The 13,916-nt window shown below is 38.3% G+C and overlaps 1 protein-coding gene across 5 annotated transcripts in view; it reads left to right on the forward strand.

Annotated features, from left to right (window-relative positions):
• The window catches only part of RBMS3 (RNA binding motif single stranded interacting protein 3), a 614,750-nt gene that overhangs the window by 538,907 nt on the left and 61,927 nt on the right, over nucleotides 1–13,916 (forward strand). For all 5 annotated transcript variants that reach the window (XM_069860070.1, XM_069860068.1, XM_069860072.1 and 2 more), the window contains 2 exons: nucleotides 5,720–5,816; nucleotides 8,463–8,513. In XM_069860070.1, coding sequence (XP_069716171.1) covers nucleotides 5,720–5,816; nucleotides 8,463–8,513 — 148 coding nt within the window. The remainder of the gene's footprint in view (nucleotides 1–5,719; nucleotides 5,817–8,462; nucleotides 8,514–13,916) is intronic.

The following is a 13,916-nucleotide window of genomic DNA, read 5'->3' on the forward strand; positions in this document are numbered from 1 at the left end:
CTTAGGCAAACACATTGTTCTTCCTCACAATGAGGGTAATCTGGAATAGAGCAAAAGGCTGCATTTTGCAGTCCTCTTGTGTTGATGGTGTCCCCATGCCCACCCGGTGAGTAAAATGCTGGGTAATACTAAAGCAGTAAAGTGGACCAAGCTGTTAAGCTTTACATGGAGCAGTGTTAACTGAAGGTCTGTAAAACAAAAACTGCTTCCTTGTAGCAGACCTGTTTGATGCAGTCAAGTTTAGCGAGTGTTGATCCTGCATACGGTCCAGCACTTGTTGATGTGCTGTGTGATAAGCACAAGTTGCTCAATCCTTTCAGTGCCCACCAGTGAGGAGCTTAGTGAACTGAGACTGGAGGTGGGAAATGTTAAGATACCCAAGCTGAGGTGAAGATTTAGGTGAGGTATGAATTACAAATGAAAGAAGTCTTGACTGTGCATGCTAACGTCTAATATATTAGAGTCCTTTATAGGGTTGACAAATGTATTTTGACGCATGTAAGTTGCTAAGCCCGTGCAGGATTATATGGAAGATGGAAGTCTACTAAAGAGGAACGTCTCTGCCCACGTCGCAGGGTGGTATCTAACATTTTCAATTCCTTAAGAGTGTGGATTATATTCGGTTTTGGGTTGGAGCATAAACAAAGCTCAGGGAAAAATCTGGACTTTTGCATGTCATCCAGATGAAAAGGTGGGTTCTCATTGCTCATGTTGTAGTACTATCACTTTTATTACTGTGTAACTGCATACTTGCCTTGAAAATCTATAGCAGGAATAAAACAGAAGAGAGCAAGAGAGAGGCTTTCACTAAAAATAGCTAAGATTTTTCCCCACAAAGGAATAGATAATTTTCTTTTGAGTCTATTAGCTTGTAAAGCTTTATTCTCCATTTCATTATATTGGTTTTATGCCCATGTAACTCTGTTTAAGCATCTAGTGAAGTTACATCAGTGTAAAACTGTATAACGGAGTGGAGAATCTGCCCCATATTGTACTATAGCATTGCAGTATGAGTTTCTGAAGACGTGGTAACCACACACTTTAGTAGATAAGTCTTTTTCCTTGCCAATCTCTCTGTCCTTTTTGTTTTATAATCAGCCTTTTCTGAACTGCATTTACAAAGGTACTCATTTTTTTTTGTGGGGAGTAGTGTGTCTGTTGTAATATGCAATTGATTTTTCAATTTGTGGTATTAATATTATTTTAGTGGTTTAATGCACTCATACAAAGAACAAAGTAGAGCTCTTGTACTCATGCTGTAAGGATGCTCATTTAAAATGTCCCTGAGGCTTGAGTCCTCCTGGCTATTTGACTAAGATTGTGATGTACTCTATCAGTTTAATATCTGATATCTGTGGGACTTTACTGCACATTTGCTGGCCAATGGGCTCAGTATTCAGATAGGTCTTTTTCATCTCAAACATCTGACTCTGTGGCTTATAGCAACTGAAAATTGCTGCCTTGATAACGCTTGGTAATACTCTTACATTATGTGAGCCCCAGGATACTATTTATGAATCTAACTTTTTCAGTACTGCCTGCAGGCATGAGGCATGAGCAAATGGTGTTTATTGCAGTGCAAATAAGGTCTTGCTCTTGTGTAGATTCTGTATGGAAGCTTGTACATTCCCCCATAAGATAGGAACCATATGGATTTTTTTTTTCTGGTTTTTGGCAGGAAAATAGCGACCAGACGCTACAGATAATGAAGTCCCAAAATGCAGTGGGAGGGTTGGTGTAGGAGGGGAATATGTGCTTTGTCTGTTAAGCAACAGAAACTGTTCCTAAAGAATTGCCTGTGTATGTCTGCTGATGTACTGGGAATGCGCTCCTTTTAACATCTCTTAAAAACATTTTTTTCGAGCCCTTTATAAACCCCTCTTCATGAACAACCAGGAATATCTTTTAGCCTTCTAATGATGAGTTTTCTATATGCTTATAGAATCCATGGAGACTGAAAAGGTCTGTTTGTAATAGAAGTGCAATGTCCATTTTGCCTCATTCCTGCCACCTGCCTTTCTACTTTTTCTTCTAGCTTTGGAATTATTATTTTATTATTATTAGGGACACTGGCTTGCACGGGCCAATATAAGTGTGCAGACTGCATTTGCTGAAACCACAGCTGAGCCTTTTGGAGAGCTCTACTTAGAGCTCACAGTCCAACCACCACAAAGCCTACAGCTCTTAATGTACAGTATAAGATACTGTACATTTTAAGGCCAGGAGACCTGGGGCATAATTGAACAATATATCTAAAATGAATCAACGCTAGTATCATTCATACCTCTTTCCACTCCTCTTTCCAATATACATATTCTGATGATTGATAATCTTGTATTCCCTTGGACTTACATACACCACGCATCTTCCACCTCATCTCATCTCTCTCTGAGCCTAAAAAAAAAAATAAGGAAAGCCTAAGGTCACATTTGGGAAGAACAGCAGCTGTGCATCTTGTTGGGATGCTGTAGGGTTTACACCAGAACAGGCAACTCTTGCATTTTTACTCCTCCTGTATTTTTTAGGTCCCCAGCATGCCACTAATGCCATTTCCATATTAGGATATTAGCCTGTTTATATGTAAAGGGAATTTGGGGAGGTACCTTCATGTCCCATGAGTGACAGCATGTTGAAGCCTCTTTGTGAGTGGGCGCTGCCAGGGCAGTGCAAGACTCCACTTAAGCATGTGTAAGAGCTTTGTTTTTTTAAAGAAAATCCTTTTCCTTTTTATTTTTTTTTTTATGGTAAAGGTTCCCTATTACTTAGAGTAACACAAAATGACTGCTTTGGAGCCACTATGATCTATAGAGAGAGTGATATGCATTTTATGAATGATCTAACATAAATATTTACCAGCAAGGTGTGAGCATCAAATTACTTGGCTGTGATACTTGTTTAAGCACCCACAATTTTTTGTTCTTTTACTAATCGTATTGAAATGTCTTAAATTTGCAAACTGTGGCTAGAAAAAAGTCATAAAAAACAGTCTTTCTTTTCAGATTTTTTGAGATACACTTCCTTTCCAATTGGATAGAACATAGACAGTCTAGTTGCACATATTGTATTTGTGAACTTTACAACTTATTTTCCAGAACCTGGAGATGCACGTGCACAGGTGAAAATAATTCCTCATAGTTGGTGGCAGGTTGAGCATCCCACACCTGGTTGGGGCTCGCCTTGAGTCTCTCCCCAGCATGACACACCCATCTTCACCATCCCACTGTACTTCATGGATGGCAGATATCTACATCCTTTCTTTAGATCTTTTGGGCACAAGCAATGCTGTTGCAGGAAGACAAGCCTTTTTCTCTGGGCAGAAGGGATTCCTGATTGCAAAATATTTGATCTACTGCCTGTCACAGTGACTCAGATTGTTAAATTTCCTTTATTATTATTAAAATTGAAATATATGAACTGGATTTTCTCATGTCATTTGCTGCATCAGATTTCCTTCCTTTCTCTTCTTTGATGCTCTGGTGCATGCATTTTTGCAGTATAGCTGAGTGTCCTGATAGAATGTTTTATTTGCTGGTTATTTGAGAGCATTCCAAAGTGTGACAGATAAATTGTATTGGCAGGGGTGTTGGAAGGCTTGTATTTTTCACATTACTAGAGTGTATATTCTACAAGCTTATGTACTATTCAGATAACTGCATCTCTAAGCTGAAACTGAAATAGTTAGCTGTCTGTCAAGTTCTTGGCTTAACACACTTTCTGTAAGTTTGGTAGTACTTACTGGGATTTATTGGAGAGGTTGTTCCAAAGACTCAACATTACTTCCAAATGGGAAGTTGTTTGTCCCCTGCACTTGTCTTTGTCTTACTAATTCATAAGCAGTTTGAGTGTAGCATCAGCACTGGGCTGATGGACAGACAGAACGAGAACAGAATGAATATGTTGTTTTCTACAAAGAGTTTTGGTTTTATACTATTCTTCACTTCTATAGGTTTATATGTATTTCTGTTATGCATTTTACCTTTTCTATCAATCTACCATTGACTATTCTTCTTTGCCTCACACAGCATTACTTAGTTCATCCACTTAGCAACAGCATAGCTGAAGTAACTTCTGGTTAACCCTGATCTAGGAGAAGACCCCTGTAACAGGCACATGCATCATGCTAATGCCATAGATGAACCCAGACAGTGCTATAAAAATCCTTTTCCCCTCAATGATCTATAGACTTAATGTTTGATACAAGCAGTGGGATACAAATGCCTCTAAGTTCTCATAATAGGATACATATAAAATTGGGCAAAGGCACTGTTTTAAAATAGCCTCTGTGTAAGCGTTGTAGGGGCAGATAAATGTTCCTAAAATAGCAATATATTTCTATTAAACAAAAAATCACTCAGACGCCACCTGCTGCTTTGGCATTTTAAAATCTTATTTGGAATCGAGAGAACAAATGATTGCTTCTCTGTTTCTCTCCCCTCCTAATTCAAATGTTTCCACACAACCTTCAAAGACGGCAGACGTTTTTTCCAAGGCTATTGGTTGTATGAAGTCAGTGGTTATTTGAGCCTGCATCCAGTCTGAACTAGACTGATTAGTACTAAATCTGGGATGCCAGGACATTCAGGAAATAGAACACTTGTTTAAAGACCAGTAATGATTTTTTTTTTGTTGCATGAGTCTCATGGAAAGCTACTGTTGATTGCCTCAGTGTGGGGAGAAAGAAAAAGCATAAAAAGAGAGGGAGTGTAATCCACTTCACTGTTACAAGAGAGAGCATACATGCAAAATCTTCTGTTACTTGTAAGATTAGTGCATGCTTTATGAGAAGGATCTTCATGGGGTTTAAATCAGACGAGATAACACTGCGCAGGAGTGTTTCTCAGAGTCCAAAGTATCAGCATTTGGACAGCTGTGAGACTACAAACATTGCTTTTTTAAGCAAGTAGAATTTTCTGGCTTACAGTTAAAACTGAAATGAAGGCAAATGCAAAAATCTTTACAAACATACACGTATTAAGTACTTACACAATCCACCAGTAGTGATATTTTTCAAGTGATAATTTTATCAATAATCATTAACCCACAGGGAAGAAGAAGGAATATAACTTTTATTACCATCAAGCAAGAAAGAGTGCAACTTTTTTTTCATAGCATGCAACACTGGAAATAAAAACAACTAAATCTAAGATTTTCAGTGCTGCCTGGGGCATTTAGACTCATAATTGCTGATACATTTCACAAGAGGGTGGGTTTTTTTGCTCTCTGCCTACATGACTATGAAAATTTCAGCCAGAGTTTTTGTAGGCATTCCTGAATAAAATAATTCAGGCTTGCATATGGAATGTGTTATTCTCAGCACTGAAGCATTAAGATCTGAAAAGAAAACAAGTACATCATGTAAAAATAAAATCAGTAATATTGTCTTCAATATTGCGTAAGAGATTTCCTTTCAATAGCTAGCATTCTGGAGAAGCAGTTGTCTTTGCATTTCAGATAATTACTTCTTGTATTGTAAAGCTCTATATTTGTACTAGTTGAAGTGAAAAAAAAATATTCTTTGTGTAAATATTCCGCCTCCTTTCCATTTCCAAAATCTGTTCAGTGGAGGATTCACATCTTCTTTATTGTGGTTTTCAAAATAGATGGACATAATTACCTGTATAGAGTCTTTTTTGTCTTTGCCTGGGAGGCAGTGAATTAGTTAGTCAGAGCCTAGCAGTCGAAAGGTTCAAAAAATCTCGCTTTTGTTCTTTGTTTGCAGATTTTATTCCTCACCGTACAGTATTCCAACAAACCGCATGATTCCACAGACATCAATCACACCATTCATTGCTGCTTCCCCTGTCTCTACATATCAGGTACGTCAGATTTGAGCTTCTCTACTTTTTCGCAGTTAATTATGTTTTGGATGTGGATGAAGGCAGAGTGCATACCATAGAAAATTGTGCGAGTGCTTGTGCTCTTGGGTCACACTTTAAACAAAAGTCTTTCTAGTAGTATTCAGGTGTCATTTGGTATAGGTTTTAAGTGTTTCCTGCATTCTTTACATTAGCAATGAAAGCCACCATAATTTTTTATTTCAATCAGCTTCCCTAGTAAACGGCAGTTTTGCTTCGTTTCCAGTTGACAACAGCAGAAGCTTATCATTCTTATTAAAATGTTTTGTCATTTTGGCTCCCCTTCATTAGCCAAAAGATTTTCTAAATTCAGTTTTTATAATTTATGTTGACTGCATCTTATTTTGAACTTTTAACCTCAGCTGTATTTGTTCCAGTGACAGCATCCTTTAAAAGCACTCATTTTTATCCAATAATCCCTGACAAAGCCAGTTACTTGAGGATAACTGTCCTCATATCCTTCTTCAGTCTCCCACATGTTTTGTTGTTCAGATTTTCTCTTTTCAGCATATCCCTCACAGATCTCCACTGAGAAATTATTGCCATGCTCTGGCTTTCTGAGATGGAAGTCAAAACCAGGTTGTATAGTTTTATTATTAGTCGTTCTCTGGGAACATATCACTTCACTCTGAGACTGGTCATGGGCTATACATTTTCCCATATCAGTTATTTCTGTCGTATAGCGTCAGTGCTCTTCCAATCCCGAGTCCTAGCTGAGATGAGCTACCCAAACTTGTAAAGCTGCATGGTGGGTTGTTCTTAATGGTAGGGCTGGGTTGTTGGGTTGAGTTGTGGGTTTTTTTTGAGATGGTGTGCTGCTGCTAACAGGTAATTCTGGGAAGTTGTTCTTACTGTGTTTTGAACTTGATCTTCAAAGAGAAATGATTCTTGTAATTTTCTTTTATTCTCATGTTATTTAATTTTAAATGGCTATGTAACAATTGCCAAACAACAGTTGTTTTTGTGGGATCAATTCAATAAATTTCAGTAAATGGCAACAGCAAAGAAATGTCAGTGCCACAGACCTATGAGTGCAGCTCACATGCACTTTTCTCAGTAGCAAAACTGGTTTAAGAGTCATAGTTCCTCCCTCTCATTCAGACTACTTAATTCAGGCCCCCCAGCCACTTATTCCCATCACTGTTCCACAGTTCACAGTTGCTCCCTTCTTCCATCCTGACTTAAACGATTGTATTAGTTCATGGTTTGATGCATTTGCATGGCTTGATGCATATGCACCAAAGCCATACTTTTTTTTCTTTTTAACCCATATCATTCTCTATAGATAGTGTGCAGGGTAAAACCAAAGGCATTTGCCCTGGCACAGAGGAGAAACTGCAGTGGTGCAAGAGTGGGAGCAAGGAACAGCAGTAAGCTGTGGCAGCTCTAGTAGATTTTAACTAGTGGGGATTCACAAAAAAAAATTTATAGTAGACATTTATTTGCATGTATGTGCACTGGTTTTGGTTCTAAACATGTTTCACTGAACTTTCTTTTCACCAAAAAAAATTGCTTTGATAAACCTCAGCAAGCACTGAAGTACACAGTTATGCAAGTAATTCTCACCACTTGCTTCATGAACATAACCAAAGGATATCTGGAGAACTGGGACCTTCCATCTTTCTTGTCATCATCCCTGCTGATGCTCAGTCTGAGCATGCCACGTACCCATCTCTCTGCGCAGTGGGATAGCTCGTGATGTGCCCAGTGATGGCTACAGCACAGCTGTATTTTTTGTCTACTTCCTTTGTGTTGTGCTGCCCAGACTGATGAAAAAGGAAACTAGGATACACAATTCTTGGGGTTGAATCTGGGTTATGTTAACATGTGGGCCATTTACACTTGGCACAAGAGGAGGGTGCAGCTCAGAGGTGCCACCATAAATGTGCATGTGCTCTGTAATGTATCTAATTGTTAGTAAAATTGGTGTATCCATGGAATGTGTTACATGTCAGTCATGAGGCAGAACAACAAAGAAAGAGTTTGCTGAGGCATATAGAGTTCTGGTTGGAATGGATCCCACAATGATGTCCAAGGTAAGAGCTGATCCTGGGAGGCAGGGACATCTTAAGCCAGCTTTGCCATGGAAGCTTTCAATTAGAATAAGCTTCAAAACCACTGAATTAGATCTGCATTTCTTATTGAAAATGGAATAATTCATTGTGAGATTTCTGGAAATGTTATACCTTTAAAAGTGCATACAGATATTTTTGAAAATAAACTTTCAACCTTTCATTTGTCCTGCACTGTTGGTTGGATGACATGTTCATGATTATATTGATGGATGAAAGCAAACAATGCAAATGAAAAAAATAGGACAACATGCAATATTGAAGACTGCGTTATGAGATAAAACGGTTTGAATCATAGAAGTGGTACAATCACTCAGACTTCTGACTTTGGTAGAAAACATTATCAAATGAAATTTGAAAGCTTTTTCCTTTGTCAATAACTTTATGAAGCATAAATGAATTTTGCATTGAGTTACATAAATTAAGTCTTTTTCCAAAATTAGCTCCGTAGTTGTACTAGAAAGAATATTTTGAAGTAAAGCTTTGAGTTCTGTTTTAAACTTTTCTGTTCTAATTAAAAGTATTTGATATGCAGGTCCAGAGTACTTCATGGATGCCTCATCCGCCATATGTTATGCAACCAACAGTAAGTGGATACTTACTTATATCCAGTTAAAGTGCTTCCACTGTAACCTTGCTTTGTTTGTCAGCCACATTAAAGTCCCAGGTCATGCAAGAGCAGCCAGCTGCTCCCTTTGACAAGAGCTCTCTGCTGCAAAGATTTTGCTTCTTTAAGGAGGATGGGTGATGTGCTATCTGATTGCATTGATTATATGAGAATAACAAGCCCTAAAGTGTTTCTTTTGAAGCTTTGCTTCAGCGACTGCAAAATAACTGCCTTCTTGAATACTTTGAATTGCCAGGATCAACATGTTAGCCCTCCCTTTATAATGCTTATCAATCAAAAGGTCCTTTGTAGTTGTATATACTTTAAGGGGTCCTCAATGCCTCAGTAATACATTTCAAGTACTGGAAAAGGGTAAAGCATAGTTGTCTTATAGAGGTTCTGCCAAATGTGCTTTAGGATTTGACCAGTCAACTCGTTTGGTTTTTTTTGTTCCCCCCGAATAAATTGTCATCTTTCATCAATTTATAACTACTACTCAAAGCTGCATTACACTTCTACTGACATTCATTAGAAGCAGTGCAGATGACTTTTTGTTTACCTCACCAAGAGTTTTGATGCACTTTGCCTAAATATTAGTGATATACCAGAAGAAAACAGCATACTGAATTCCGCTATGTACAGATTGCTTTTGTTTAATTTCCTGCCTTTGATCAGTTTCTCAGGTATGGATCTACTTAACAGCATCATTAATCAAAATTCAAATATGTACCCCACATAAGCATCAATACATTGATTTATATGAGGAGAGTAAAATGAAAACGAAGGTTTATAGTTTAGGACTGTTTGTTATTCACATTTGTATTCAAATGTTTTGACTTCATAATAGAGTAACCTCTGGTGGGATTTAGCTACGCAGCAGCATGGATATAGTTACACTACATATCCATTTAGTAGCACAGGCCTTTCATCCCAATTTAAAGCCCCATTCCACATCCCTCAGCGCATTGGAGACAAATTCTTCAGTTTTCTTTCACCAGGCAGTGATCATAGAGTGGACTGAATGTTTTCTGGAAGCCCAATTCTGACTGCTGTGGTGCTGTGTGTCTTTCCAGACCTTAGTGAAGGTTTTTGTCTCGATGGAGTAAAGCTACTGCTGTGTTCCTTGTAGGGAGATGAGCTGGATCAAACAAAGCCACAGTTAAAATCAGTCCTATATTGTAATATTTGGGCTTAATTCTAAACCACAAGAAATCTCAGTCTTGCGGGACCCTAAGAATCTCTGATCCTTGGACAAAGTCTCCCTTTCTAAAAAAAAAAAAAAGACCTAAGCATTTTACCAAAACCAGTTTTTGTGTGTATGTGTGTTTAAGTTTTATTTGGCAAGGTTCAGTAAAAAAAATTTATGCAGTACTAGGAGAGGTGTGGTAATTGGATGTATTTCCTCTTTGGTGAAGGGCTATGAAGAGAAAAATAACTTTTATAGTGAGTGGCACCGTCAATATGCCAAGTGAAATTTGTGTTTCTTGCCAGCTGGAGAGTTGTGTCAATGAAACTTGGTGTGCCTATAGGTGGGAAAGGACAGAAGCAGTGGATAAGTGGTGTAACATTCCAAGGCCAGTGTCCTTGCCATTGTGGGGTTACCTTCATGTGTTGTCTACAGCCATTCCAGTCTCTTCACTGAAAGATTTTTCCCATGTGTTTCCTAAGATTTTGTTCTTAAATAAATGGAAATGATGCATTTAGTGCTGAAAAGTATGAAAGCAAAAAGGCAGAACTACCATTCCCCAGGTTTTCATTCAGAGATGAATTCTTTATTAGAAATGTCTGAAAAGTTGTCAGAGAATTACTACACAGAGGACTCAAGAGACATCAGAATTAATGGCCTGTTTTGAAAGAAAATCAAGAATCTGTGTCCATTGTAAGTTTGCTGTAGTTTCATGCCTAACTATAGACTCTATTCTAGGCATCTCCACAGCTTAAAAAAAAAAGGAAAAAGGAAGAAAAGATTCCAATGAAGTTGGCAGAATTTAAGACACGAGTTTTGTTAACACTCTGGGCTGATGAAACTGGGAACTTTCTAATTTGATTACCTTTTAGTTTCTTCTAGTAACTTAGTTTGGCATGTTATTATCTAAATTGCCGCTGCTTTACTTCATAATTTTTTATGAGATGATTGATTGTGGCATACGACGTCCCACTGGAAACCAGTGCAGATAAATATTACATTCTCCTTGCCCCAGGAAGGAGAATATTTTGTTAAGGCTCTATTATTCTTTGTGAGTAGAGATGAACTCTTACAGAAAGCACAGTTTGAATTGCTCAAATGCTGGTGGTAAATTCTTTGTTTTGATTGTAAGTATCCATTAAATCGTGTTACTGGATGATTAGCTTTTCATTTCCGACAGAAAGTCCCACTTGCTATTTATGTATAATTTAACACTGTGTAGCGTCCTTCGTGGCAGAAAAATAGGCACGACTGTGCTGTAGAGGAGACAAAGGAGGTTTTTCATTCAGCGTGCTGCACACAGACAGGACGTTTTTCTCCAAGGCTGGCAAGGTTGCTGACAAGAAGGGAAGAGCTGTGCTGCATGGCGCTACCATCCTGTGTCTGCTGCCCCTTCTCTGCCTGCCCATCTTGTCTCCTTTGCCACCTGCCTGCCTGCTCATTTAAATACCATGCTCTTTCTTCAGTTTTATCCCCTGCAGGAGGTTGGTCTGCCAGGAATATTGCTCCTCTATGTCCCTTTGTATATCAATTTCAGCTACATTTTCCTGATGTGTACGTGCGTGCATTTTGTATCTGTTTGGTTGATGGCTTAAAAAAACACTGCTATAGTAAAAAATTTTATCTCCAATTCCTTCTGTAGCTTTTTACCTACAACCAGAGAAACCTCTGACCCGAACGGATGGCAATAACATATATATTAACTTGAAAATATTTCTGTATACAAGGTCCATTCCCCCAAAAACTGAGACTCTGCCCATAACTCTTTTTATTTATTAAATTAAGAAAACCAGCTATGATCACCTTCAAAATAGTCCCTACCTGAGCTGACATACAGCTGCATATGCTGCTGCCAACATTCAAAGCAATTCCGCAGATCATTTTCTGAAAGGCTGTTAAGGATCTCTGTTGGTTTTGCTTTCACGTCTTCTACTGGCGAAAAATGGGTTCCTCTGAGCACTGACTTGATCTTTGGGAACTCTTCACTGTAAGCCTAAGGCAATAATTGAAAATTATCTGTCTTGGATTTCTTCAGTTTCACAACAACGTTGATGTTAACTCACTGTTCAGTGTCACACACCAACATTTTCAGACTGAGGGTAAGAAAACATCTATATTTGAACACATGTCCACTCATACTGAGTGGAGCAATCGAGCTGAGCCTTGTCTCACTGTGACAGGTTAGAACATGTTCTGTAACCAGCTCTTTGTCTCTGTCTCCTCCCACTCTTGGTTCCCAAGCTATAGAGTTAGTCTCGATTTTTTTCATTTTGGATCTTTTATTGCTTTCCATTCCCCAGCCTTGCTCGTTTTCCTGCTATTTGGGATGTCCATAAAAGCAGAAGACGACCAAAATGACGTTCTATGAGGAAAAAACAGTCAGAATTTTTTTTCCTAATAGGAGAGGGTCAGATGGGCAGTCAAGGACTCTGCAGGTGTATCACAATTTATTCATGACTTTCCCTGTAACTTTTAACCTTTTTATCATAGATTGTTGCCAATAAGCAATTGCAAGTACAGTTTTAAAAGGTTTTTTATTTTATGTTCTCAGTGATTTTTGCTGGCCTTATACTAAAATAAAGGCCATGGAAAATTAATATCAAATAGCTTGAGGTAGCACTGCTATTTCATAAGAAATTTTAAAAAATAATTATTCTGCTGGCATAGTAGGGTCACATGTGAAAACCTCCCACATCTTTGTGCTTGCACAACCTTCAGGGTTTTGGAAAACAGGATTCCTGAATCATATGAACATGATGAAAAATTCACCTTGAGGCTCATATGTGACTCAGACACTTTTGAAAAATGTACCCTTTGTAAATAGAGCCTTCACCACTTTTTGATCATATTAACTGTGCTGTGTCTGAGTAAGAGTGCCTCAAATTTGCTAGTTTTGTTGCTTTTCCACGTGCCCTAGTCCCTCTCACTAGATGTAATGGAAGACAAGCTGTAGCAGAGTTATGACAGTGTAGAGCTGGACTCATATTGGCATAGCATTTAATGCACTGATGGCAGTCTGGACTCCGTTTAGTTAGCTGTAGCTTTCACAGTACAGTGCTCACTCATCCCTACTTGAAACAAGTCTTGTATTTCATTACTGCCTCAGGATAAGGGTAGATGGATAGTGATGACAGAATCAAAACATAAATGGGATAAGAGTTATTCTGGGGATTTATAACATTTGCCACATTAGTGTGTTTTTCCTGTCATCCCTGAAGGCTGTCTGATGGTTCATGAAAAAGTTTGAAAAACATGTTGTTTAAAGTCGGTTCACATATAGATAATCTTTATTTTTATTAATGATTACATTTGCATAAAACTTTTTTTGATTCAAATCTTTACTGAAAATAATACATGTGGTTTTCCTCTCTAAAGGCAGGTTTTCTTTAGTGAACCAACAGAAATGCTCTACCCTAATACTGTATATGCATGCTGGTTTTACACTTGCCCTCTTTTATTTGGAACTAAAACTGTGTGAACTGTAAGTAATCATTGTATATGCACAGAAAAGTGTTCTTGTCAGTCTGGAATAGTTTCTGCATAATAGCTGCAGAAGTAATATGCCAGTGGCACCATGAAGGGTGCAAGCAGAGCAGCTTATGGAAAAAGCTGCTATTGATAACGATAAAATGTGTTTGGGAAAACTTCTGGACACTTCTCAAACCCTTACAGCCCTTTCAGAAAGGTCGATGTCTTAACAAACACCCTTATTATTTTTTTCTGTCTTGCTTCCTCTGGCACATGGGTGAATGTAATCTGTCTGTCTTTAAAAGCAGCAACAAAAACATTTCTTATTTCACAAGCAGAGTAAAATCCCTACTTTTGTGAGAAGTGGGGCTGAGTAAGGACTCCAGATTCTTGCCTTTTGATTGTTGCGCATGAATGTAGCATAAAAAGTACAAACTGTCCAACTGAAATATATCAGTTTTCATTTTCTCACTAGTGACTCTGTTGTTTTGGAGGATACCCAAAATACCACAGCAGTTTCAGTGTTTTGATTTCTGTGCTCTTGAACAAAGAATTTCCTTGTGCTGTGTTCAATGACCCTCTCCTGGGACGGCTTGCTCTACCTCCTGGTTGTTGCTCTACGTTTTTAGCAAATAGAGCTGGGAATCCATCTTGCCTTTGCCTGTATGAGTGTAAGGGAACAAAGTACGTTCTCTGCAGACAGTTGAGTCTTGCCTCCAAAATGAAAT

Source organism: Phaenicophaeus curvirostris, chromosome 6 (genome assembly GCF_032191515.1).
Source record: "Phaenicophaeus curvirostris isolate KB17595 chromosome 6, BPBGC_Pcur_1.0, whole genome shotgun sequence".
Taxonomy (NCBI): Eukaryota; Metazoa; Chordata; class Aves; order Cuculiformes; family Cuculidae; genus Phaenicophaeus; species Phaenicophaeus curvirostris.